The sequence below is a fragment of the Antechinus flavipes genome, chromosome 2, assembly GCF_016432865.1.
Source record: "Antechinus flavipes isolate AdamAnt ecotype Samford, QLD, Australia chromosome 2, AdamAnt_v2, whole genome shotgun sequence".
Lineage (NCBI taxonomy): Eukaryota > Metazoa > Chordata > Mammalia > Dasyuromorphia > Dasyuridae > Antechinus > Antechinus flavipes.
In genome coordinates, this window is record NC_067399.1 from 228,664,385 (window position 1) to 228,691,781 (window position 27,397).

At 40.0% G+C, this 27,397-nt stretch overlaps 1 protein-coding gene across 2 annotated transcripts in view; it reads left to right on the forward strand.

The window, feature by feature from the left end:
* The first annotated feature begins 290 nt into the window (after positions 1-290).
* The window catches only part of SCARA3 (scavenger receptor class A member 3), a 57,503-nt gene continuing 30,396 nt past the window's right edge, over positions 291-27,397 (forward strand). Inside the window, exons 1-2 of one of the 2 annotated variants that reach the window (XM_051976390.1) lie at positions 291-388; positions 648-784. In XM_051976390.1, coding sequence (XP_051832350.1) covers positions 778-784 — 7 coding nt within the window. In that variant the 5' untranslated portion in view covers positions 291-388; positions 648-777. The other variant, XM_051976391.1, reaches the window with a different exon arrangement.

A 27,397-nucleotide genomic window follows, 5' to 3' on the forward strand; every position in this document is an offset into this window, starting at 1 on the left:
GAGACCAGAGAGAGTGGGCTGGGGGAAGCAGAAGAGTTTTGTGTCAGATTTCTCCGAGCCTGTCAGCTGAAAGCATCCCAGTCTGCCCCGCCCCAGGGAGTTGCCAACATTTTCTCCCAGTGGGGGCAAGGTGGGTGTGAGCTACCGAAGGGGAGATTCAGGGGTGTTGTAGAAGGTGGGAGGGGAGCAGGGGGGACAGGGGGACGGTTCAGAGGGAGGAAGCAGCCGCACAAAGAAGTCCTGGCCGCGGCAGTTTCAAAAATACCAAGGAAGTTGATCTGGGCTCTGGCCCAAGAAGTGACGAGGCTGAGAGAGGGAGGAGAGGGAGAGGGAGGCACGGGAAGCCTGGATCACACACTTGGAGTTTGGATGTCTAGTGTGAAAGAGGGTAACTCCTTGCTGTTGGGGGAGTGGGAAGGGATGGGAGAGAACAGCTGTGTCAGCTCCAGGTCCTAGGCAGCAAATGCCAGCTGGGGAGGAGTCACCGCAGGGTACAATTCTAACCTGGGGCATGAACTAAAACCCTCAAATCCCAGGCCTTGAAGGGAGCCTAAGGAGGCTAAGAATGAGTTCAGAAAGCTAATCCCTTCCTCACTATAGCTCTTGGGTAGAGAAGGGCACCTAAGATGCTTTGTATGGTCCTATAGGGAGCCACCTGCCATCCTGTCTTGGACCCCCAAAGCTATCCCCTCTCAAGTCATTCCAAGAAGCATCTGAAGCTCCCCAAGAGTCTCTTTCATCATCTTCCACCTCTGGCTCCTGATTAACAACAAGACCATGAAAGGTAAGTTCTGGGCAAAGATGGGGCCTAGGATTAAGGAGAATCTTTGAGGGTCAGATTTGCTAAAAGAGACCTTCTTCCCTATGACCATTGGGAGAAACTGGGGACAGGGAACACAATGGGCTGCTTTGTCTGCAAGGCTGCTGCTGGTGTCCCGGGATGGAAACATTCAAGTTCAGGGCAGGAGAGGGGCGGAGGAGGTGTGTCTGTCTACATTCTAACCATACTGGGAGATCCCTGATTCTGTGACAGCAGAGAGCATTTAAATAAACAGATGCACAGAACAGCTCTTAAGCAGACAAATGATGGGGTGAGAAGGGAGGGGAGAGGGAAAGGTAGGGCAGAGAAATGATGGAGAGTAGTAAACAGAGCAGAACAGTTACAGCATCTAAGATACCCAGGGAGTTATTTTTCTGATAAGGTTTTTGCTTTTCCTCTCATCCATAGAATCAGGATGATAGACCATTTTCCCTATCACATGTCCCTCCAACTCTCATACCCATTTTACAGATGAAGAAAGTGGAGCTTAAAAAGATTATTGTTTAAATCCTAGAGGAGCTCTAATTTCCAGTGTCACAGAAACTACAACAAAGCAGTGAGATTTGATGAAGATGGTCCCTCCTGCCCCTGAACCATAACAGTGCAAACCCTTTGGCCATCATTAGTCTGAGCTACAGCTCTGCCATCTGCCCCCAGAAATAATTCTCAGGAGCTGGCTGTAGGGTATGACCAGCACCTCGTCTCTTAATTGGGATGCAGAATTGTAGTAGGAGGGGGGCACAAAGAGAATGATGGTCCAAAGCTCCTTAGCTCTTCCGGCTCTATAACTGCTTTCCCCACATTACCCCTAGCTTCCTCAAATTTCTCTACAGGTCTCCCCTGCCCTGGTCCTGATCCCATCCTGCCTCTCACCTTTACTCTACAATCAAGTAGCTAAGGCTAGAATTAAGTAGGCAACCTGCCTCCAGCCAATGAACTGAACCCTTCACCCCAGGTCAATAGGAATTTTGCTTTGGAAGAAACTTTTCACACTGTTTTTGATGTTGAGATCAAGATTCATTTGGAGCCCTGTCCTCTGCTATCTCTCCTCTTCCCAATGCTTCTTGTCCCTTAAGAATCTCATAAGTGAAAATTAGCATTGGCCTATTATCTAGCCCAGTCTCCCAAGTCTGGACACAGGAGGAGAGATATTGGAAGAATCTGGCAGTTGCAGGGTCTTAGTCCTCACAAAGGTCTTAGAAATCACCTGGTCCTGCCTTCTCCTTTTCTTTATTTTAAAATATGTATATATGTGATAAATATTTATAATAATGTATTATATACATTAACTTTGACTAGATAGCATAAAAAGTTTTATTTGTTTCCCTGTATCCCTTCTGTTCTCTTTTTTCCTGTCTACTCTTTTATTTATTTTTGTGGCTATTAATTTTTATATAATGTGCACATGGCTGCTCTGCTTTCTTTATTCACAATCACTTCATGCAAATCTCCATGTATTTCTTTGTATTCAGATTGGCAACCTTACAGTGAAATAACATTTCATTATAGTTATATGCCACAACTTGTTCAGTCATTTCCTAATTCTTAAACATCTATTATGGACTATTTCTTGATTTAGATTTTTTCTTCCCTCCTTTTTCCTTTTTTCTTTCTTCCTTTCCTTCTTTCTTCCTTCTTTTCTTATCTTCTTTCCTTTTTATTTATTTCTTCTATTTCTCCTTCTTTCCTTCTTTTTTTCTCTCCTTTTTGTCTTTCCTCCTTTCTATCATTTCTTCCTTTCTTCACAAATGAAGTGGATAGCATAGGCAGATAAAAGGAATTTCTTACCCCTCTTTATCCTTAGGATGTAATCTTCTCCATCCCCTTCAGTTGACAGATAGGAGCAGTAGAAAAAAGCACTAAATTTGTAGGAGGTGTGCATGCTGACTCTGCCACTTATTATCTATGGGACTCCAGACTAGCCAACTCCTCTCAACCTCAATTTCCTTCCTTAGTGGCCCCTATTTCTACTCAAGTTGACAGCACTGCTTTAAAACATAAGACTCATTATATCATAGATTTAGTGGTAGAATGTACCTTATTAGTCACTTGGTTCAATATTCTAATTTTTAATGAAGAATCAGAAAGAGGAAGTTCAAAGACATAAACAAGGTTATACAGGCTAGGACAAAATTGGAATTCCAAATCACTGCTCTGACTCCAAATCCATGTTCTTTCCACTATGCTCAGGGATAAAAAATAAAGGGAATTGAACTATATGACCTTTGACATGTCATTTGCAGCACTAAATGTATGATCTTATTAATTCCTGTTTGATTTATAAAGCACTTAAGATTTGCCAAGTATTTTCCACATATCCAACAATGGGGACAGCTCAATATAAGAGAGTAGTTATTATATTATGATGAAGTATAAGGAAGGTTCATAAACATGGTGACTTGCGCCTACTCTCACAAGGGATTAGTAACAGAGCTGAGCCAAGAGCTCTTCCCATTACACTATGGGACACATTTCTTTGCCTTCTAGATCATGTCATTATAACTTTGCACACCCAGATATCTTTATTATTATTATTTAAAATACTTCATTATTTAAAGTGCTATTCTCAGATTCTCATACATCTAAAGCTGGAAAAGACTTTATATATCCCCTAGGCTAATACCCACATTTTTATAGGTGAAGAAATGAAGTGATTTGTCCCAGATCAGACAAAAAGGTGATAAATAGAAATCCGGTCCACAAACCCAAGTCAAGTCATCAAGTCAAATAAACAAGCACCTACTTATGTGCCAAGTACTGTGCCAGGTCCTTCCATTGTGCCACACTCCCCCAAAGCCCTTCAAGATATCATTCCCATTTTGTGAATGAGGAAATCAAGATTTGGAGAAAGTTGATGACTTGTCAAGTTGTAGTAAGGGGTAGTACTCAGAGTTAGATTCCCAACTCATAACAACCAATGTACTACCTAGATCTGTGCAAAATCCTTCTTTCCATTACATGTTCTATGTGGTTCCCCTTCATGAACAACAAACCATTTTCAATTCCAAGGATTTCTGGGGCTTGATCGTGGAGAATCCCATCTAAACACTTTCATTTTATAGCTTCTGAATACCCAAATCTCAGGGGTCATTGTCAAGTCTATAAGACAGCATTGGTTATTAATTACCTGAGACAATCAGGGGGAACTTTAAGCCTTTATTAGGACTTTACCTCTGGCTGCTGGGCCCACACATGACCAAGCCTGGTGGCAGTTGTAAGTCCGACATCCTGTGAGAGTGGCTTGGGGTTTTGCCAGCATTCCAGGCATAAACATCATAAGATAAAAATAATGATAGGGTGGGAAATGATGCCTTTAAAGACAGAGCCCCAGTCTGCTGAGATTGCACCAGTACAGCTCAGCTGTAAAGGAGAAAGGAAACCCTTAACTTAAGTCATCTGAGCAGAGTGGAAAGAACATGGATTTGGAGTCAGAGCAGTGAGTTGGAATTCCAATTTTGTCCTAGTCTGTATAACCTTGTTTATGTCTTTGAACTTCTTCTTTCTGATTCTTCATTAAAAATTAGAATATTGAACCAAGTGACTAGTAAGGTACATTCTACCACTAAATCTATGATGTGATGAATCTTATGTTTTAAAGCAGTGCTGTCAAATTTGAGTAGAAATAGGGGCCACTAAACCATACATAAGGATTCCTGCAGGCTACATATTGACATAGAAAACCACATGTCAACATAATCTATGTTTTATTATATTTTGATTTATTTTGTTCAATATTTCCTGATTACATTTTAATATGGTGCAAGTCCACTCATGAGTGTTATGGGAGGCATCCCATGAATCACGTGTTTAATATTTCTGTTCCAAGGTCTCTACAAGTTCCAAATCCCTATGATCCTTCACCCTTCACAGAGATAACTCAGAAAAGAAATTCATGTTTGGAGGATTAAGGATCATAAATACTGATTTTGAAGCTCGAAGAAACCTTATGGGTTGTTTAGTCCAACCCCTTCATTTTACAGAAAGGGAAACTGAGGAACAAAGAAATGAAGTGACTTCACACATGAAGTAAATATTAGAGCCAGAGTTTGAATTCAAACTCCAAAGGTAGAACTTTTCCAATTGTGCCATTTTGCAGAATGGTGTAGTTGTGAAATAATGATAAAGGGAGGGAGAAAGTTCCAGAAATAATCCAGAATTGATCAACATGTATTTATTAAGCATCTACTATGTATCAAGCATTATGCTAGGCACTGGAGAGACAAACACAGAAGTGAAACTCTTTCCCTTCAAGGAACTTATATTCTATCAGGAAAGACATTTACTAAGGTATTTCTCACTTGGCCAAGGATACGTCATTAACTACCATAATCAAACCCGAGTCCTACTTTTCCTATCATGCAATATGTTCATCAACAAATGACTGTTGAATTGAATCACCCCCTCTTCATCACTAAGATTAAAGACCATGTTCCTTAAGAGTAGAACTTTGGAGTTTGTCAGGGAATCACTGATATTACCACTTTGAGAGATCAGAAATGTTTCAGGATTCTTTCAGTAGTTATCCAATGGATAATGGGAGACAGAATTTTAACTAGGGCAAGGCAATGTGGGCTTTGTATCAAGGTGCCAGATTTAGAGGTAGAAAATGGAAAGGTGTATAAGTTAGTATCCTGTTAGCAAAAAGAATTATTGAAAGTAGGAAGTTACTAGGTAGCCTAGTAGGTAGCAGACAATAGCAATCTCAGCATGTTCAAAGGTCTCCACTGATCAAGATCATCCAATGTCCCGGTTTAAATTGATTGAGGCTAAGTTTAAGTTAATTGAGAATGGATTTCATAGAACTTACTTTGGATATGACTTGTGGAGCCTAATTACAAAAAATTGCTAGTTACAGCTTTGACTTGAGAATAACCCAATTATTTCTTGGTTTTCTATTTGTTTTGTTTTTGAAACTGGGTTTGCCTTTGTCATGCAGGCTGAAAGTATAGCAGCTACTCATGAGCCCAAACACAATATTGAGCAATACAGAATGTTTGAAAAGTTTTGGGTGGGGGAAGTTGTTTATTTTTTATCAAAATATTTTTCATCTTTTATTTATTTATTTTTGGCTTTTTTTTTTTTTTTAATTTTGAGCTCCAAATTCTCCTTTACATTTCACTTTACGGGAATTTGAATCTCCCACCTGCTGAAAAGGCAAGCAAATTGATATCAATTATCAATGTGAAATAATGTAGAACATTTCCATATTAGCCATATCAAGAAACAAAGAAGGGAGGGAAGAAGGAAGGAAAGAAGGAAGGAAGGAAGGAAGGAAGGAAGGAAGGAAGGAAGGAAGGAAGGAAGGAAGGAAGGAGGAAGGAAGGAAGGAAAGAAGGAAGGAAGGAAGGAAGGAAGGAAGGAAGGAAGGAAGGAAGGAAAAGGAAGAAGAAAGGAAAAAAAGAAAGGAGGAAGGAAAAAGAAGAAAAAAATGAGAGAAGGAAGGAAAGAAGGAAAAGAAAGAGAAAAAATTATATTTCAATTTGCATTCAGAGTTCATCGGTTCTCTCTCTGGAGATGAATAACATTTTTGACCATGAGACTCTTAGATATGTCTTGGATCATTGCACTGATGAGAATAGCCAAGTCTTTCACAGTTGATTATCTACAATATTGTTGTTACCATGCACAATGATCTCCCAGTTCTTACTTCACTTTTCAATAGTTCATTTAGACTTTGAATTCTTTTTTTGTTTTTTTTCCCCTGAAATCTCCACTCTTGTCATTTCTTATAATTCCATCACTATCATATGCCACAATCATTCAGCCATTTCCCAATTTAGGAACATCTTCTCAATGTCCACCAAAAATGCATTAGTAATTCCCTTTCCCCTCCATCATTTGTCATTTCTGATATGTGTCAAATGGTACCTCAGGGCATCAATATAAGAGTTTTTACTTGCTCTGTTTTTCCCACCTAGGCTAGCTTGCCCCTCCTTAGGCAGATTGATAGGACTTTGCTCCCAGAGATTTCCCATATTGGTGCCCTTAGTGCTGAAACCAGATCAACCTCAGCCCTGCTTTAACTCAGAACTCCTGAATTTAAGTGATCCAGTGGCTTTATCCTGGGCAATGAGATGGCACAGTGGATAGTGGGTCTGGCCTAGAATCAGGAAGACTCCTCTTCCTGAATTCAAATCTGACATCAGATACTTACTTGTGTGACCCTCAGCAAGTTAACCATATTTGCCTCAATTTTCTCATCTGTAAAATGAAATGGAGAAGGAAATGGCAAACCACTCCAGTATCTTTATCAAGAAAACACTAAATAGGGTCACCTGTTTCCTAGTATGTTTTCTGGGAAAGTATTAGGAGTATATGCTACAAAACAACCAGGCTGAGGAAGGGCTTGCTCTGAAGTGGGAGGATCTCAGTTCAAGTTCCAACTCAGATGCTTATTATTTGAATGACTTGGGCTAAGTGTCCCTGGGTCTTACTTCACTTCCTCTGTAAAATGAGGTTAAACCAGATGGTCTTTAAGGTTCTGTTCCACTCTCAGTCTATAATCCTCTCATCCATCAGGACAATGAGCACACTAGGTCACTGACCATTTGGGGACTTCTGTGCCCTATACTTTATGTTTTTAGGTGAAATGTGGAATAATGGAAAGAGCCCCAGAGTTGGAGTTAAAAGACATGAATTCTAGCCCTTTATAGTTATGTGATTCTGGGTGACTTAGTTTACCTTCATTTCCTCATCTACTAAAAGAGGTTTAACTAAGTGACTTCCAAGGTACCTTTGAGCTCTAAATCTATAATCTTATGACTTTTTCAAGCATTTTTCTTCATTTGAAAAATGGTGAAGACCTATTATTTGAATCTAATGGCATAATTCCTATAACCCTCCTAAGCCTTAGTTTCCTCATCTATAAAATGAGGCAGCTGGACTAGCTGACAGAATCACAGAAATTGTAAAAGTCATGAGGCACCTCTGTGGCCATCTAATCCCACCCACATTGAAAAGGAATTTCCACTATACCATCCCTAGTAAGTGGTCAGGCAGGCTCTTTGTGAAGAACTCCAAACCCATAGCCCCTTTAGGTAATCCAGTCTACTTTGAATTAGCTCTAATTGTTAGGAAGATTTCCTATTATTAGAACTAAATATTATTCTTTGCAAATTAAAACCATATTTTTTTTATTTTTGTATCCATCAGAAATGAGCACTTTGGCACGTGATAGGAGTTTAATAAATACTTACTGATTAATTAATTGATCCTTGTTTCACACTCTAGGACTAAAGGGATCAAATCTAATCAAATCTAAGAGAACTTCTAAAGTTCCTTCTAATTCCAAATCTCATATCTTATGACTGTTAAGTTTGAGAACTGAAATATTTTAGATAAAGAAGGAACCTTAAGGATCTATCTTAATTTAATCTTTTTGTTTTATAAAAGAAAGAAACTGAAGCCCACAGAGGCTTGTCTAAATGCCTTGACCAGTCATTTTACCTGTTAAGATTACAGCTTCGAGCAGCTAAATGACACAGCAGAATGAACACTAGCCCTGAAGTCAGGAGGACCTGAGTTCAAATCAGACCTCAGACACTTAATACTCACTAGCTATGTGACCCTGGGCAAGGCACTTAACCCCGATTGCCTTGCAAAAAAAAAAAAAAAAATCACAGCCTTTCATCAGTTCAAATATAGCAGTGGTCCTTGTTTATAGCTCAGCTGAGCTGAGGACAATCTTCTCAGTAAAGGGTCAAAGCTGGAATTCTACATCAGGTCACCTGACTACAAATCTAAAACTCTCTCTACTGCCACTCTGTGTTTTGTAAGCATAAAGGGCCATAGAAACAGGGATCATAGTTAGTTCTGGGCCTCCAAGGGCATAGCATTCCTGATGGGGCCTTGCTATTCCCTCAGCCTTGAAATGCAAAGCTATTTACTCTTGGGTCCATTAACTTCTTAAAAATGATTTTGGTAATTTATTTCGCTAGAGTTGGTTTTCTTTGTAATACGTTTATTTTATACATTAAAACCTCTATTCTGTTTAGAAGTCCATAGGATTCACCAGGCTGTCAAAGAAGTCTGTGATATTTAAATAGATTAAGGCGCCTGTTTTTGAGAGAAGTAGAGAAACTCTGTAACCACATTCCATAGGAGATCTAAGTAAAAGCATTACTATCCCTCTGACAATATTACTTGGAACAGGAAAGTCTTTTCCCAGGCTATAGACACTCAATATTTGAGCTGCTTTCCAACACTATTGACCTACAGAATATGTATAGTCAGAGGCTAGGATTTTGGTGGTTGTTTTTGTTTCTTTCCCATGGAAAACAACCCGCCTGGGAAGTGAGGGGAGGGAATAGGGGCCCTGAAAGGAAGCCCTGGATTTTTAAGCTCTGTCTGGATATGGTACCACCAAAGCCCCAGCTGATCCTCTGAGATTCATATTTTTGGGGTAAAATCTTCCTGGGTCCCCGTCCCCCACTCCAAACAGTGTCAAGTTATGGATTTTTTTTTTTTTGAGGAGAGGGCTGAGGAAAGGGAAAACTACATGCATAAGATTCCTCATCTGTAAAATGAGGGGGTTGGTCTCTAAGGTCCTTTCCAGTTCTGAGATTCTGTGTTCTTGAAGAAAACATGCACATGCACGCACACACACACACACACACACACTAAAAGCAGAGCCTCCACGCCTGGGCAGAGTGCCCAGGACAACTCTGCCAAGGAAAGTCCCTTCCAACCTGCTGCTCCCCTCCTTCCTGCCTCCCCAGCCCTGGCCGCCCACATAGGCCATCTCTTTCCATGAAAATCCACAGCTGGCATGGGCCGGGGCACAGCTGAAGGCTCCCACCTCGTGCCCCCCTCACCCTCAAACATACGCCCAGATCGCCTTCCTTCGCAGCAACAGGGCTGGGTCAGCATCTCCCCCCAAGGCTTCCTGCCTGCCTGTCGGAGCCACGACTGCTTACCAAGGGGCTCCTCTGGGAGCGGGACATGGCGGCAGAAGCCAGCGTTACTGTTTTAAGGCTCTGACCCCTAATTCCCTCCGGACTCTGGGCCAAAGGTCCCAGAAGAAGAAGCAGTGAGCGGTTCTGTGATCCCGGGCCCAGGCTGCTGCCTCCAGCAGAGCCGATTAGCCAGCCACTCCTCTGGCCATGTAGCCTGTAGCCCGAGCTGTCATGAATGCTGATGGCTGGGCTCACACCCTGCTGCTCTCCCATGCATGAAGAGATGGCTCAGCTCTTTGTGGGGGTGGGTGAGATTTCACAGCTTCCATCATGTGTCAGAAACACAGCTCCCCAGAGCAAAGAAATGGGCTGAGGGGAGGCAAGAGAGAGTGACATAATCCCAGGGAAAATCTACTTCATGCACGCTGGCCGTGGGGTGATTAAATTCTGCTACTGGCCCCATGCCCTGACTAGGAGGACTATGGGCCTCCCGCGAAAAGCTCCAGTTCCAGATTGCAGACCTCCAAAGTTTGCGAGGGACCTGAGGCGACAGCAAAGATGTTTAAGGGGGCCAGCAATGTTCTTTGTAAATGACACTTTCCTAAGGGTAGAAGCTTTAGGAATGGAAGGGACCTCAGAGCCCATAAAATTCAACTTCTGCATTTTTACAGATGGCAAAATTGAGACTCAAGTCATTTACCAAAAATCACACAGGTCATAAGGGGCAGAGCCAAGATTCAGGCCCAGCTCCACCATAATAGGAAAACAGAGTGGAAAGGGCCCTGACTGGAATCTGAGGACCTGAGTTCAACCTCCCCTTCAACATTTATTATTTGTAAGACTTTGGACAGATCTCTCTCTTTTTGCTCTGTGCTGCAGTTTCTCCATTGATGGGGGTTGTGGGGGAGCATGGAACTAATTTCTCTCCAAGGCAGTTCATAATTCTAGTGATTTTTGAGTCTGTGAGAAAAGGGTTGTTCTTTTACTCAGAATTGATTTGTTCAGTGAGACTCGGAGACGTTAGGGAGTGTCTCTAACTTGGCATCTCTCAGAGAAAGGCTAGGGGGTGTCTAACTTGGCATCTCTCAGCCAAGAACAGGCAGCTGCCCTGGGTGATGGAGGAAGAATGGTTTAGGACTGCCCTGGCTGCTTGGAGCACTTATTATCAACACCCCATATTTTTAGCACTTGATTATATTCACTTTAGCTCTCTGCTGTCTGGAATTGTTCTCTAATGTATTCAAGCCAATAAAGGATAGAAACAGAGACAAAGGGAGACAAGACAGCCTCATGAAAAATCATCCTTCTATTTATATGGAGGTTTCACAGTTTACAAAGTACATCCTGTCCAGCATCTTACTTGGTCCCTCACCCTCTTAGGCAAAAGAGAGATTATTATAATTCCCAATTTACAAAGGTAAAATGCAAAAGCTGAGGCTCAGAATTTAGGTTCACAGGTTCATAGATCTCAGACCTGGAAGGGATCTTGAGAGTCATGTAATCTAATACTCTCATTTTACAGATGAGGAAATTAAGGTCAAAAAAGGTTAAATGACTAGGGTAAGGTCTAACAAGCAATAAGTGCCAAAGTCAAGATTAGAATAGATCTCAAATCCCTCATTTTATCAAGGAGAAAACTTGAGGTGAGATGCTTAGGTCTCACCCCTTTGACTCTTCATGATCCCTTTTGGGATTTTCTTGAGAAAGATACTGGAGGGATTTGACATTTCCTTCCTCAGTTCATTTTATAGAAGAGGAAACTGAGGCAAACATGGTTAAGTGACTTAACTCAAGGTCACATAGCTAAGTGTCTAAGGTCAGATTTGAACTGATTTGAACGGTTGAGTCTTCCTGACTCCAGACCCAGCACTCTATCTGTTGAGCCTCCTAGCTACTCTAGTACATGGCAAAACCAAGATCTGATTCCAGACCAAGTCCTCTGATTTCAGATCCAGCATTCATTCCAGTAAATCCAAGTGGCTAAGTGGGCTACCAAGGATAGCAAAGTGAATCAATGAAAAGGGGAAAGGAATAAAGCAAGGATAAGGTCATTGATGAGAGTGGGAGGGGTATGAAGCTTTGGGTGAGAGCAGCAAGAATGAGACATCTATGTCCAGAGCGGCCAGTGTGGTCCCCAAGGCTGATGGAAGCACTGGGATCAGAAACTGAACAGTTATGTGTCAGAAGCAGGAGCAAGGGAAGCCATGGTGTAAAGAGAAGTGAAAGCAAGAAGATTCAAGGAGAAGGATAAAATTTACCTAAAGAGAAAAGGAGATTAATAAAATCTGTGGTATACATGCATACAAATACACTCATAGTCATACACATACATGTGTATGGGACATGTACACATCCAGAGGGAAGTTACAAGTCGGGGTTGGGGCTGGCAGGCTGGAACTAATGAAAATCATTTTGCAATCTCAATTGCAGCAATTTCTAACCTTAACTATAGCTATCCCCCAACTGAAATTATAATGTTGACTACCAGTGGACTCAAAAACTTTTTATTTCTTTTAAACAAACAGTTATTTAGAAAACCCACGTTGTTAACTTGATAAAAGATAACCATCCAAATATGTTCCTTGAAGCTACAGAAGAGAAAGCTTCAGTTATAATTCCTTGATTCTCCCCATCTTGACCCCATGGGAACAGATGGCCCGTGAAAGTCCAAAGAATGGTCTAAGATTTAAGAGTATAGGGCTGGAGATGGGAAAATCTGAGTTTGAGCTCTGTCTCAAATGCTTATTAGCTCAGAGACTCTGAACAATTCCTTTAACCTCTCAGGTGCTGAGTGTCCCATGTAAAATGATGGACTAGTTTTGATATCTTTTAGTTTCAAAACTATGATCCGGTCTAGGGCTGAGCTAGCAGGATACTTCTTGGTTGATAGTGTCAAGCTACTTTCTACCCTTCCAGAGCTAACCCAATCTCATTACCAAAAAAAAAAAATTTATATATATATATATATATATACACACACATATATATATACACACATACACACACACAGAAGATACAAACACTAAGATATATTCAAATTCTCTATATTGCTTTTCCAGACTAGAAATAAAGAATAGTATATCAAAAGAGCCCTGGATTTGTGTGACTTCAGGCAAGCTATCTCACCCCAATGAGAGGAAGAATATTGGATTAGATGACTCCTTCCAGTTTTGAATCTGTGATGTTAAATAATACCCATTCTGGTTTTTTTATAACACTTTTATTTCTTTTTTAATTAATTATTTTTTTCTGGTTAGACATGTATATTAACTTTTTAAATACACATTTCTTCATGAATCATGTTGGGAGAGAAAAAATCAGAACAAAAGGGAAAAAACACTAGAGGAAAAAAAAAGTGAACATAGTACATATGTGTTGATTGATATTCAATCTCCATAGTTCAGTTTCTGGATGCAGATGATGTTGTCTATCATAAGGTTTATTAGAATTGCCTTAGATTACTGAACCACTGAGAAGAACCAAGTCTTTCATAGTTGATCATCGCACAATCATGCTATTATTGTGTACAATGTATTCCTGGTTCTGCTTATTTCACTCAGCATCGGTTCATGTAAATCTTTCCAGGTCTTTCTAAATCCAGTTTATTTATCATTTTTATGGAACAATAATATTCCATTACTTCATATACCATAACTTATTCAACCATTCCCCAACTGATAGGCATCTACTCATTTTTTCATACAAAGATTTTTGCACATGTGGGTTCTTTTCCTTCCTTTATGATTTCTTTGAGATACAGATCCACCTTCACTCTTATTTAAATTGGATAATAAAACACTGGGGACATAGACTTAAGTACATGAACAATCAGGTTTTCCAAAAGTACGCACTAAAATCTGTAACAATATAATTTTCAAGATCTGAGTCTTTAAGAGTAACCTTTCAAAGACTATCTCCTGTTAGGTGCTATCTCTATAATTCGGTAACCAAAGGGGTGCAGTTTGCTATGACAAATAAACTAATTTTCCTAGGATGTTAGGAAGGAGAGAAAGGAATATAGTATACTTTTCCATCCAATCATGTTTTCTGTAAAAAAAAAAAATTGCTAAATAAAATTAATCATAACTTCATCTTTAATCACTAAAAATGAAAATATACATAATTTGGAGCAAGATTTAAAGAAATATAAATATAGGCACTATCTGGTAACTTTCATGTTAATAATTACTATTAAATATAGATATAGCCCTACCTCTGAGATAAGTAATGTAGATGATAAGTTCCAAATTTGGCTATTTCTCTGGCATTTTAGGACTTATCACAGCAGTGTAACTGAAGTACCACTCCTTCCAAGAGGACTTTTCTGGTTTTCCCAGTTACTAGTGCCACTCTCTCTAAAGTTACCTTCCATCTACAGCTATCTTTTCCACATGGTGACTTTCCCCATCTTGCTTTTGCTCTAATCATGGGTCAGCATAAGAAATTAAATGGAATTTAGAGTTTTGTAGAAATCACAAGTAACATGTAAAAATCCAGCAAATGACACAAAAAAGTTAAGAAACTCAGAAATGCTAAAATTGTATGAGCAGTATTCTATAATATTAACATATTTTCTCTTTTAATATCATAATAATTCAGAAGAAGGGCCAAAAAATTTTATACGCATTTTCCTCATACCCCTAATTACCCCCCCATGTGGAAGGGATAACTGCATTTTATGTTTATCTTGTTTGTATTTATATGAGTATATGTCTTCACCCATTATAATTGAGTTCTTTAACAGCAGGGACTGTTTTTGCTCTTGCTTTATATTCCCATGCTTAACAATGCCTGGTACATAGTAGGTGCTTAATAAATGCTTGGCAGTTGGTTATTTGGCTAACTGCACATAGAAAATGTAAAGAAATGAAAGACAGGAAATAATGGAAGGAGAAGAAGGAAGGAAAGGTTCTTTAGGTTAGCACAGCACCATTTATAAAGACATAGGGAAGAATGAACCCAGAATGTCTGTGGGATCATAAAGCATTCCAAGAGACCAATATTTTCCAACCTCTAATTCACGGGAATTTGTCACTGACCCACAAAGCTTCTATTTCTAAGATCATAGAATCATAAGTTTAGAGACTTAAGAGTTGGACAGGACTTAGACATCATCGAATTCAATTCTCTCGTATTAGATGAGGACACTGAGACCAGAGAAGTGATTCATTGAGAATTACTCAGCTTCTTTATGTCCAAAAATGGGATTAAAATTCAACTCTTCTTGACTCCAGCTCTATATCTCTATCCATTTTGCCCAGTTCTCATTCATCCTTTGTCTTCACATTCTATGCTACCACCTTGTCTCCCTTATTCTTCCTGGTTCCTGTGGCCCATCCTCCAAGAGTCTCCATACCAGGAATTCTTGATGAATGGTATGCAGAGGGAATCTTTGGATGGGATAAAACTAACTACAAATTGAACTTTAGAATTTCCTTTGGTTAATTAAAAGCATTATTCTTAGAAGTGTTTGTTCAATAGGCTTTATCAGACTGCCCAAGAGATCTATTACACACAAAAAAAGGTGAAGAACTCCTATCCTAGGGGCAGCTAGGTGATATGGTGGAAAGATCACTAGCCTTGAAGTCAGGAAAACCTGAATTCAAAGCCATCCTCAGAAATGTACTAGCTATATGGTCCTGGGCAAGTCACTTAACTCTGCTTGCCTAATTTAAAAAATCAAACAAACAACAATAACAACAAAACAACAAGCTTTCCCAAATTAAAATGAACTAAGGCTATGAAGCAGATTTTTTGTCACTGAGGCAAAAGTAGATCAAGGAAGAAGTGATGGGGTATACCTGGGATGAAGTTCCCAGGGGGGAAAAATCACACGCTGGCATCCCTGGAGGTTTACCAACCCACAGTTTAGTTGAAAAACATGGCACTAAATAAGAGCAGAGGAAGTATGTTGGAGAGTAATGGGCAATAACAGTTGAGTGGATAAGATGGGGCCAGATTATAGAGAGTGTAAAACCAGGGCAGAGGAATTTAGATTTCAAGCATCAAAAAATCCATACTTTTCTCTGGGGTTAGCAGTTTCCCCTCCAAAATAGAACATAGTCCCTTACACACACATACACACACCCCTTTTAGTTGATGACTGTCCTGCCCCAGTGGGCAATTGACTGTGGACGAGTTTCTTCAAACTTAGCAAAACTGATTCTCAGACAACAGAAGAAACACAATCCATTGCTGGCTCTGCCAAAATTTGTTTTGCTGGCATAGGCTCCAAGACCTCAAAGTTACCCTTGTACCATGAGAAAGCATCAGAAGAGGATTCCAGTGGAGGGGATATTCAATATAGTAGAGGGAAAAAATACATGGAGTGGTTTTTTTAGCCCAGAGCAACATGACACAAGCTGAGTTTAGTGAAGATTAATCTGGAAGCTGGGCTGTATCCCCACTGGGACATCTGAGGACATTTCAGGGTACCCTGGCTCAGCTAGGTGTATCCTAACCCCAACTTTTCTTTTTTTTATATGCCTACCATCTATTCTGAGGATCCACTAAACCAGCACATTTGGATACATCCCTATCTAGTAGCAATATAACAATGGCAACATATTCACATGAAGATAGAGAAACTAGATTTAGAGAAGTTAATTAGGAGGCCATCCTCTGGAAGAAAGTACAAATTGCTCCATTTGACACTTAAAGCCTTTCAAGATCTGGCTCCAATCTGTTTTTCCAAGCTAATTAAACATTAGTTCTTCCCCCCCCCATGCCTTTTATATTCCTACCCAACTGACCTATGATATTCCCAACATTCCATTTCCCATCAAAGAGTCCTTAGGCTAGCTGTCCCCCTGTTTCTGGGATGTTCTCACTTCTCACTTCCACTTTGGGGAATTTTTACTTCTGAAAAACTCCACTCAAAATCATTTCCCACACTATTGTTCTTCACCACACTTCCAATCAATCAATCAATCAATATTTATTAAGTGACTACTATATGACAGACACTGTGCCAAGTGCTGGGGATTAAAAAGGAGGCAAAAGATAGTCACTGATGTGAATCAGGTTACAATCTAATGGAGGGGACAATATGCAAAGAAATATAGGCAAAGTGAATTATATACAGAATAAATAGGAAATAATTAACAAAGGGAAGGTACTGGAATTAAGAGGTTTGGGGAAGAACCTCTGTAGAAGGTGGAATTTTAGCTGGGGCTTAAGAGAAGCCATGGAGGTCAGCAATATTTTCATTGCATAGATTTTGTCTTGATATATGTGTACATTTTGTTCCCCCCATTCAACGGGGAGAATATTGGTAAGAACTTGTTACAAGGTCACTTTGACTATGTGACTATAGATTCAATGACTCCCAATCCGAGATACTTTGTATTAAATCACTAATAGAGGAAGAATGGGGGGAGAATGTAAGGGAGAGCATTGTGTTCTGAGATAATTTTACAAGAGGGAATTCAGTCATCAGGGGATGTTTGAGGTGGAGGGAACACAAAAATGATTGAGATCAGTGGCCTCTTTTTCAGAGAGGCTCAGAAGCCTGGTCAAAGTCACGTAGTAACAAGTGGTTAGCAAGCTCCTTGAGGCCAGGAACTTTGGTACTTTTGTCTTTTTCTTGTGCCTAGTGCTTAACCCAGGGCTTGACATAAAGTAGGAAATTAATTATTGAAATAAGCTGCAGCAATGCAAGAATTATGGGAAAAGGATGAGAATATAATGGTGACAACAAAGATGGAGAGATTGGATAAGACAGAGGAAAGCTCAATAGTACCTGATGAAGTCCTTACAAAGTTTTATAAGAATGTTCTTTTAGGGACAACTAGGAGGTATGGTGGTTAGAGCACTAGCCCTGAAGTCAGGAGAACCTGAGTTCAAATCTGGCCTCAGACACTTCCTGGCTGTGTGACCCTAGGCAAGTCACTTAACCCCAATTGCTTTGGGAGGAAAAAAAAAGTCTTTTTAGAACTATAGCAACTGTGGCACATTGAGTTAGAACCAAAATGGATCCAACTTTATTGAATTCCCACCTAAAGCCAAGAATTTTGGGGGGACATAATACAGAATTATTAAGTGTTTCAGTAATTCTACAAACCATGTTGAGAAGCAATGTGGCTTCTGGGTGGGGTTAGACTAGAATTCGAACAATAGCATTCTTCCTCCCTGCACAGGAGGTCACTCACACAGCATGGCCTCCAGAATCAGTATGGTAATATAGCCGGAGTGCTCAATGTAGAATCAGGAAATCTGGATTTAAACCCTATCACTGACATTCATTATTATCTAGGTGATCCTAGTCAAGTCACTTAACTTTTCTTTTCCTTAGTTTCTGAGTATCCTCCTCTCCTCTCCTCTCCTCCTCCTCCTCCTTTTCTTTCTTTCTTCTTCTTCTTCTTCTTTTTCTTTTCCTCCTCCTTCTCTTCCTCCTCCTCCTCCTCCTCCTTCTCTTCCTCCTCATCTTTCTTTCTTTCTTTTTTTCTTTCTTTCTTTCTTTCTTTCTTTCTTTCTTTCTTTCTTTCTTTCTTTCTTTCTTGTTCTTCCTTTCTTTTTTTTTCTCTTTCTCCTCCTTCTTCTCCTCCTCATGTTCATCCTCTTCTTCTTCCTCCACCTCTTCTTCTCCTCCTTTGTTTCTTTTTCTTCTTCTCATCTGGATTGGTAGAATATGTGTCCCACACTTACACATTGATAGAATGATAATAGATGACGTTTCTATAGGGCTCCACATTTTCTACTTTACATACATTATCTCATTTGATTCTCGTATGACTCTAGGAATTAGGTAATATTATCATTTTGACATTATCTCACTTAATCCTCATAACTTTTGAAGGTAAGTACTATTATTATTATTCCAATTTTATAGATAAGGAAACTGAGGCAAACAAAGGTGAAGTGTCTTGCTCAGGATCACGTAGCAAGTAAGTATCTGAATCTGGATTTGATCTCAGATATTCCCGTCTCCAGGGCTGGAGCGTTAGCCACCTAGTTATAGACTTTAAGAGTTTCTGTCCTCTTGTTGTTGTCTCCCCCAAATCATCATGCAACCACTTTAATAGTGCTTCAGTGACTCTACAAACTCTGAATTTAGTTGGTCTGATTCTAAACTCACCACTGTACCACTCATCATAACAAAAAAAGTGGAAGCCTTTGCAACTTGCCAGAACCTATCTGAACTTATGCTTTACTTCTATAATCTCATTTCTTTTTTTAAAGCATTTTATTTCCTCCTGCCAATTACATGTCAAGATGATTTTTAGTATTCATTCATGCAAGATTTTCAGTTCCAAAATGTTCCCCCTCTTTTTCTCCTCTGACCTCTTCTGGAAATGGTAGGCAATTTGATATAGGTTATACATATGCTATCATGTAAAACAGGGGTGGAGAACCTTCAGCCATGGGCCTTACAAGACCTGTGAAATAATTTACATAATCAGCCACAGGCAATGATGAACCTCCCACTGTTTGAGTTCTTTAAGTTGATAATTTTCCATGTTATTACTATCCAGAATGGACCTTGGCAGAAAAAATTCCCCAGTTCTGATGTAAAACATATTTCATATTAGTCACAGTTGTGAAAGAAGAAACAGATCAAAATGGGAGAAAAAATCACCATGAAAAAGAATAAAGTGGAAAAAAAAATATGCTTCAATCTGCATTCAGAGTCCATCAGTTCTTTATCTGGACGCGATAGCATTTTCCTTTGTACTTCTCTTGGATCAGTGTGTTGCTGAGACTGAGTCATTCATAGCTAGATCACACAATGTTGCTGATACTGTGTTTATGTTTTCCTGGTTCTGCTCATTTTACTTTGTATCAGTACATACATACAAATCTTTCCAGGTTTTTCTAAAATCTGTTTACTCATCCTGTTTTATTACATTCATATACTTGATCAGCCATTCCCTAGTTGATAGCCATCCCCTCAGTTTCTAATGTTTGGCCACCATAAAAAGGACTGTAATAAATATTTTTGCTCATAAAGGTCCTTTTCCCTTCTCCATGATCTCTTTTAAGATACAGACCTAGTAAGTGATATTGATGCATCAAAAGGTTATGTACAGATTGTTGCCCTCTGGCAGCCTCCAGAATGGTTATATCAGTTTACAACTCCAACAACAATGCATTGGTGTCCCAATTTTCCCATATCCTCTTCAACATTTATCATTTTCCTTTTTCTTTTTTTTTTTTTTGTCATACTAGCCAATCTGATAGGTGTGAGGTGATAACTCAAGAGTTGTTTTAATTTGTATTTCTCTAATCAAAAGATATTTAGATCACTTCCTCATATGCCTATAGATAGCTTTGATTTCTTCTTCTGAAGACTGCCTGTTCCTATCCTTTGTATAGTCTTAATGCTACTTAAGACTCCATGTGTACCTCTATGCTATGCTGAAGCATCTGAGAAGGACCTTAGTGAAAGATGTTAACAAGCTGTTTTAAAATGGTGACTTTCCCTTCTGTCTGCCTTACCTAACTCCAACTCCCATGCATAGGTACATCCCTTCCACAACCTTTTCAGGAATGTTCATTTTTTTTAAAGTTCTATTTTTTAATGGATATCTTTTTTTTTTTAATAACAAACTTTTCAGCAAATAAATTTTGCTGAACAGTCCCACCAAGAATATTAGGAATGTTCATTTTTAAGAGTTGTTTATGCACAGTGTAGCTAGTTTTGACTTATCAAATGAAAATGCAGTGTATTCACAAAATCACAGATTTTAAGAGCTAAAAGGGATCTTGGTGGCCCTGTGGTTTAAACAGTCCTCTAAGGGAAGACCTATTCTAACATATCTAACAAGTGGTCTTCCAAGCAATCCTGCAGGAGAATAATACTTTTGGGGGATAGGGGAAAAAGGAGGAGGAGGGAAAAGTCCCTTGGCTAGCAGGACCTTAGTATGGCTTTTATCCTTTGTTTCCTGGTTTCCATACCAAAAATTAAAGCCAAAAACCACTGTAATTCTGAGAATTACTCAAGGCGCAATGGAGGGGTGCATAGTAGTGGATCTGAGTGAGTGAAAACATCTTACAAATCAGGAAATACTCAGTATTAGTCCATTAGAAAAAATCGTTATAAAATGACTGAATTTTAAAATGTGGGTTGCATATAAGGCAAGGATGAAGGAAAGATGGATAACTTCGATGTTCCTTGTTTTCTTTGCCAAGAGAGTAGGAGGAAGGTCTCCAGCATGTTAGGCAGACCTCCCCTCATGATCTAATGGGAGGACATGAATATGGTCACATGAGATGGGCAGCCACAGATGGGTTGTGATCTGCCCCTTTGAAGGGGGTGTCAGAATCAGTGAGATCATAAGTCCATTGGACTATCAAGTTACAGCTTGTATAACTCATATTTCTCAAAAGACTTTCATGTCCAATAACATCTTTTGAGTCTGCGAGCTCTGCAGGACTGGCACAATCTCATTCTCCCACAAGCACTCCTACTTCCCATGACCACCCGAGCATGAATTCTTGCAAGATGCGGTGGTAACTGAAAACCCACAGGGGAGACTTTGGGTAGAGTCATAAAATCATAAATCATAAAATCAGAGCTGCAAGGGAATTTAAAGGTCACCAACCCACAAAATCACAGAATATGAGGGTGGAAAGGGATGTAGCAGCCATCTAATCCAACCCACATCTGAAAAAGGTCCTTCTGCAATACACCTGACAAGAGGGTATCCAATCTCTGTTTGAAGACCTTCAGTGAAAAGGAGGCTCCTGAAGCAGCCCATCCTACTCTTAAATATCCTGACTTGTTTTTTATTAGTTTGGGTTTTTTGGTAAGTTTTCCCTTACAACTTCATCTACAGATGAAGGAACTGAGGCCCATGGATATAAAGTGATTTGTCTAAAATCAATCAATTAACAAGCATGTATTAAATACCTATTATATCTCAGGCACTATGTTAAGTGTTGGGAATACAAATATAAAAGCAAGACACTTCCTGCTCTCAAGGAGCTTACATTCTATTAGTGGAATACTACATGTTCCCAGGTAATTTTATATATACATATACATATGTGTATATGTATATATATATATAAATTTATACACACATATATAAAGAGAAGGACAGACAGATAGACAGATAGAAATAAACAGAGACAAACAGAAAGAAACACCAAAAGATAGACACACACAGAGAAGACAGGGGATATAGAGGATATATATGGGCTATATGTCTATAAATGCATATATAGCTATGTTTATTTTGTATATATGCATATATATGCATATGTGTATGTCTGTATGTGTAAACATATCTATGGGAGTGTGTGTAATATACACACATACATTTTGGTTGTTATTCAGTCATTTTCAGTCTTCTCTGACCTTTCATAACCCCATTTGGGATTATTCTTGGCAAAGATACTGAAGTAGTTTGCCATTTCCTTCTCCAGCTCATTTAACTGATGAGGAAATTGAGACAAACAGGATTAAGTGACTTGCCCAAGATCACACAGCTAGTAAATTTCTAAGTCCATATTTGAACTCAGGTCTTCCTGATTCCAAGCCCAGCACTCTATTCACTGTATTCCCTAACTGCCCTTGTATGTGTGTGTGTGTGTGTGTGTGTGTGTGCGTGCAAAAAAAAAATTATGGGGAACTAACAATCAGCAGAACCAGGAAAAGCTTCTTGAAGGAGATGGTACTTGAATGGGACCTTGAAAGGTGCTAAGATTGAGAAGGAAGTAAGGATGGAGAGTCTTCCAGGTATGAGGGACAGCCTGGCTAAAGCCATAGAAAAAATGTCACCTATAAACAGCTGCACATAGAGCATTTTGTCTGGAGTATAGAGTACATGAAGGGGAAAAATTAATAAATCAATACGGAAAGTTAGACTGGAGCCAGATGTGAAGGTAAATGCTAAACAGGAGTCTGTACTTAATCCTAAAAACCACGATAGCTATTGAAGGTTTGGAGGCTACTAAGAGCTCTGTTTTAGGGGTATTCGTTTGTTTATTACGTGGAGGATGAGCACAGCAGACATGGAGGAAGGCACAGGAGTGGCAGCAGATATGACCCTTACTAATTTAAGGGATTCTGGTGTCATGGGTCTAGAGCTGGAAGGGACTCCAGAAGACATCTAGTCCAACCCCTTCATTTTACAGATAGGGAAACTGAGACCCTGAGAGGTAACTTTTCCAACATCATAAGGATAGTAAGTAGTAGAGCAGCCTTTTGGAGGTTCATAAATTTGATATTTCAAGAACTTCTGGACTAGGTGATGTCACCTAAGAGAGAGACCTAGACATCCCCTAATCCAACACACTCCTTTTCTTTAATTTTATAGATGAGGAAATTTAGGCACTGAGAAGCCAAGGCCAGCCAGGCAATAACTAGGAGCTTCTATGTCTTCTGATCACAAATCCTGCAAGTTCTGAGGCAATAAAAAGATATCATTTTACCCACTTTGTTAAATACCTCTTCAAATCTCTGTGCATTTTAAACAAGTGCTCTCTTTCCTTGCTCTCAAGATTAAATCAAGTTGTGCCTGAGATTGTGTAAATTTGGTGTATGGACATGCTTCTCCCCTCTGCATTGCTAATACTCTTCCTGACATAAATGAGAGGATAAGGGTCTCTAACAGTCTGTCATTCTTAGACTGATCTGTGATCTCAGGGATTTTCCCTATTCCAGATCCTTACCATATGTCCTTCCCTAAATCTTTCCCAAGTTTGGGGGGTTTTGCTTGGATCACCATCCTTACTGCGGACAAATCCAATAATACCAGGGCTCCGAGAACAGAGCTAGCTAATGCATCTTAAAGTTCTTGGCTTGTGAAAAGCATCGGACGCATGTTTAAGATTATGTTCCCACTAAGGAACCACTGTGTAGAGAATTGGCCTCGAGATCCATACCTAGGTAAATGGATGCTCCCTAGGGCCTCTGACTATGAAGTGTGGGTGTGAGGAACAGGAAGGCAGGAAGAAAGGAGACTGAGAAGGGATGCCTTTAGGGAATCTATGAGTTATGGAGCTAGGAAATGGGTTGTTAAGGGGACTGGGAGAGGGAGAGTGGAGTACAATCACTTGTGAACATTCTTAGTTGGGGGAGAGATAAGAGAAAGGTGATGGGCACTGCCCCAGGCTCAGATGGGCCCAGCATAGAGTCCCATCTATTCTCACTCCATCCATAACTAACTTGGCTCCAGTTAGTGACAAATTGGCCGGGGAAGCTAAGGAGCAAGGAAACAGAGTGCATTCAGAAAAGGGTCAACTTTGGTCTCATTTGATTTAAACCTTCCTACAACATCAGGAAAGGGGTATAAACATTGAAGTGATGAAACAGACTGAGCAGCCAAAGCTGGGTGGAGCCCTCGTCACCAGGGAGAGCAGAGGAACACCACCAAGAGGGGGAAGAAATTAGAAACATGGACAGGAAATCACAGCCTGGGCCCTGCTTCAGCAAGTCAGAGTAACAGGCCCTGAGGGATAGGAGGAAAGAGCCCTTGTGGACCCAAAGAAAGTTCCTGACTCAAGAGAGTCTGAAGCTGGATCTATGTGATTGTGGGGGGAATGATCATTCATCTGGGAGACCCCAGCACATTTACGGCCACCTCCACCAGGACATTAGCCCCTAAAAGAAGTTCAGGGGAGGACTGAGAAGACTAACTATGGACCACTGGACTAACTCTGATCCTGCTGCATCAGAAGGTAGTAGACAGTGATGGGAAGATGGGAGGAGGTGGGGAGAGGTATTTGAGGACAGAGGGCTGAAAGGGCAAATTTATCTGGATGAATTTTAAAAGATAAGCTTTAGTCTATCCATCCATCCCTTTGTTTTCCTCCTCTTCTTCATCAAGCATAGAAAAAGTCAAGTCAACAAGCATTTAAGCAACTACTAAGAGCCAGGTGCTGTGCTAAATGCTGGGTATACAAAGAAAAGTCCAAAAAGAGTTTAAGGGGACCTATTCCCACTCTCAAGGAGCACTTTGCCTAATGAGAGAGACAATACACAGACAACTATGTATAAATAAGATACGTACGGGAGTCTCAGAAGGGAGGCACAGGAACACGGGGAAAGGCTTCTTGCAGAAAACGGGAAGATGGAATATCCTTGAGTAAATTCTGAAGATGGGGGATTTTGAATTGATATCATGAAAAACTTCCTTACTATTGGACCAGAGGGCTTCTGAGCTCCCTTCCAGCTCTGAGATTCTGCAATTTTGTGATTATGTGAAGACTCAAGTGCTAGGGACATTGGTCTCTCATAGGATATAACTCATATACAAACACACACACACACACACACACAACACACACACACACACACCCTTAGTAACCTTCATTTCCTGACTTTTCTCCTATAAAGGTCATCTTCCTTGAGAGAGAAAATGAAATCAAAGTAAGAACTGAGCAGCTCAGTGTTCTTTCTTTCTGTTACCATTTCCACCTCCTTCATTCCCCCTGAGGAGAACGGTCCCTTCTTGGATCCAATGGAGTACAAGCTCCTTCAGGACAGGGCTGCCAGTACTTCTGTACTTGTCTTCCCGGCAGCTCTCAGAGAGCCTGGCACTGCACTTGGAGCCAGGAAGAATTGAGTTTTACTCTGACCTCAGACAAACTGGGCAAGTCTCTCACTTCTCTAAAATTCATTTTCTTCACCAGTAAAAGGAGGGAGAGTAAAAGTACCTGTGACAGGTCGGCAGAGAGATCTAAGGCACTGGATTAAGCATCTCTCTGGGGGCATGGATTGGAATTCCACCACTGCCATCCCAGAGTTCTTTGGGCAATAGGATGGTACAATGAATAGAGTTCCAGGTCTGGAGTCAGGAAGACTCTGTAAGGATGTTGTGCCATTTTCTAAAGCTGTCACTGGCTAGTCCTTTCAGTTTACTACATTTGCATAATCTTTTCAGAAAAGAAGTATAACAAAGCAGACTAAGTTCTGGCCTCAGAGGAGAGGAAGACCTTTGTACTAATCATATCTCAGATATTTATTAGACATGTGTAAAACCTGGACAAGTGATTTCACCTCAATTTCCTCATTTGTAAGATAAATGGCACAAATTAGCTTGAGGCAACTAGGGGATTCTGTGGGAAGTGTGTTGGGTTTGGAGCCAGGAAATCTGAGTTCAAAATTAGCCCGAGACACTTTCTAAGTGTGTGACCCTCAGCAAGAAAGTTATTAACCTCTGTTTGCCTTGAGTTTCCTCATCTGTAAAATGGGGTTAACAATAGCCCCAGGGTTGTTGTAAGGATCAAATAGGACAATATTTACAAAGTGATTGGCACTTTATAAAATGACAATTGCTATATTGTCATTACCACAGATTTTGTTCTTCACACACACACAAGTTGGTAGGAGGATATAGGAAAGAGAGGAAATATATTTTTGCTCACTGGAAGAAATGAAATTTACTTGAAAAATAATACGAGGAGATTGGTTCTGATGACTTCTGAGGTCCCTTACAATTCTTACTGTGACATTAGAATAAGACATATGGGGTAGAGAGAGGCTAAGTATCTTTTCTTTTTGTTCTAGAAAGGTTCTCATTTGCCCCCCTTGTTTAGGGACCATAAGGTTCAGATATAAATGTACCTGCTCATAGATTCATAGATTTAGAGTTGAACGGGACTTTAATTAAGGCCATCAACTCCAACCCCTTCATTTTACAGATGAGAGGGGTGGGGATTCTAAAGTCTTGTCTTCATGTGACATTGACTCTATGATTTGGGGGAAATTTTCCATTTCTATAAAGAAATTGAATGTTGAAACTTAAATGGATCTTAGAGAAATCATCTAGTGAACACCTTTTCCTCAATAGATATATTATCCTAATTTATACATAATTACAGGGGATAAAAGATTACCACCATGTTAATCTGCATTTTTGGAGGTGGTGGTCCTTCTTTACTCTCCCTGTTAAAAACTTGAGCTTAAAAAGGCCACAGCATCCAGGGCCATCTCCAGTCATACTGATGTATGTCTGGTCACTGGACCCAGAGGGCTCTGGAGGGGAAGGTGAGGCAGGTGGCCTTGCACATCCCTTCCTCACTTAAATTAACCAACTCATAGGTCATGGCATCCCCTCCCTGAGGTCATGTTTGTTTTTGAGAATGAAAGATAAACAAAAGCCCTAATCAGGACACCTCCAGAGCAAAAATCATGTTCAGTTCTGGGCTCCATATGAAGCCAACGGAAAGCTGACCCTGGCTAGACTGTTATATTATGCCTTGGGGTTCAGTCTAGGCATTATTATTTCTTCTCTGAAGGCTCTAGTTCAGGTCTCCAAGTTGGGGCTAGATATAGAATAGAAACCCACTAGCAGACCCATTCATCCTTCTCCATGGAAACTTATGTCTTGCCCTGTTCAAGGAAATGAGAAGAAAGGTAGGCATTCCAGTTAAGTCCTTTCTTTGTCCTGGCTTCTACCTCCTGAACACCTCAGCAACTTTCCCTTCCTGTAGGCTTCATTAGTTAAAGGTCACTTTTTATACAGTTTCTGCCACTACCACCCTTTTGGGGGTACATATCTATCTGACTTTATTAGATTGCAGTCTCCTTGAGGACAGAGACCAGTTTTGTTTTCCAGTTTTGTATCCCCAACATTTAGTACAGTGTCTTGCACATAGTAAGTACTTAATAAATATTTAGAAGGGGTAAAAAAAAATTGAAAAAGCCTTTCTGAACAAACCCAAGTTTAAGAACCTAAATCTAATCTGGCCTTGAATACTGGATTATTACATGATCATAGACAGCCTCTCTCCA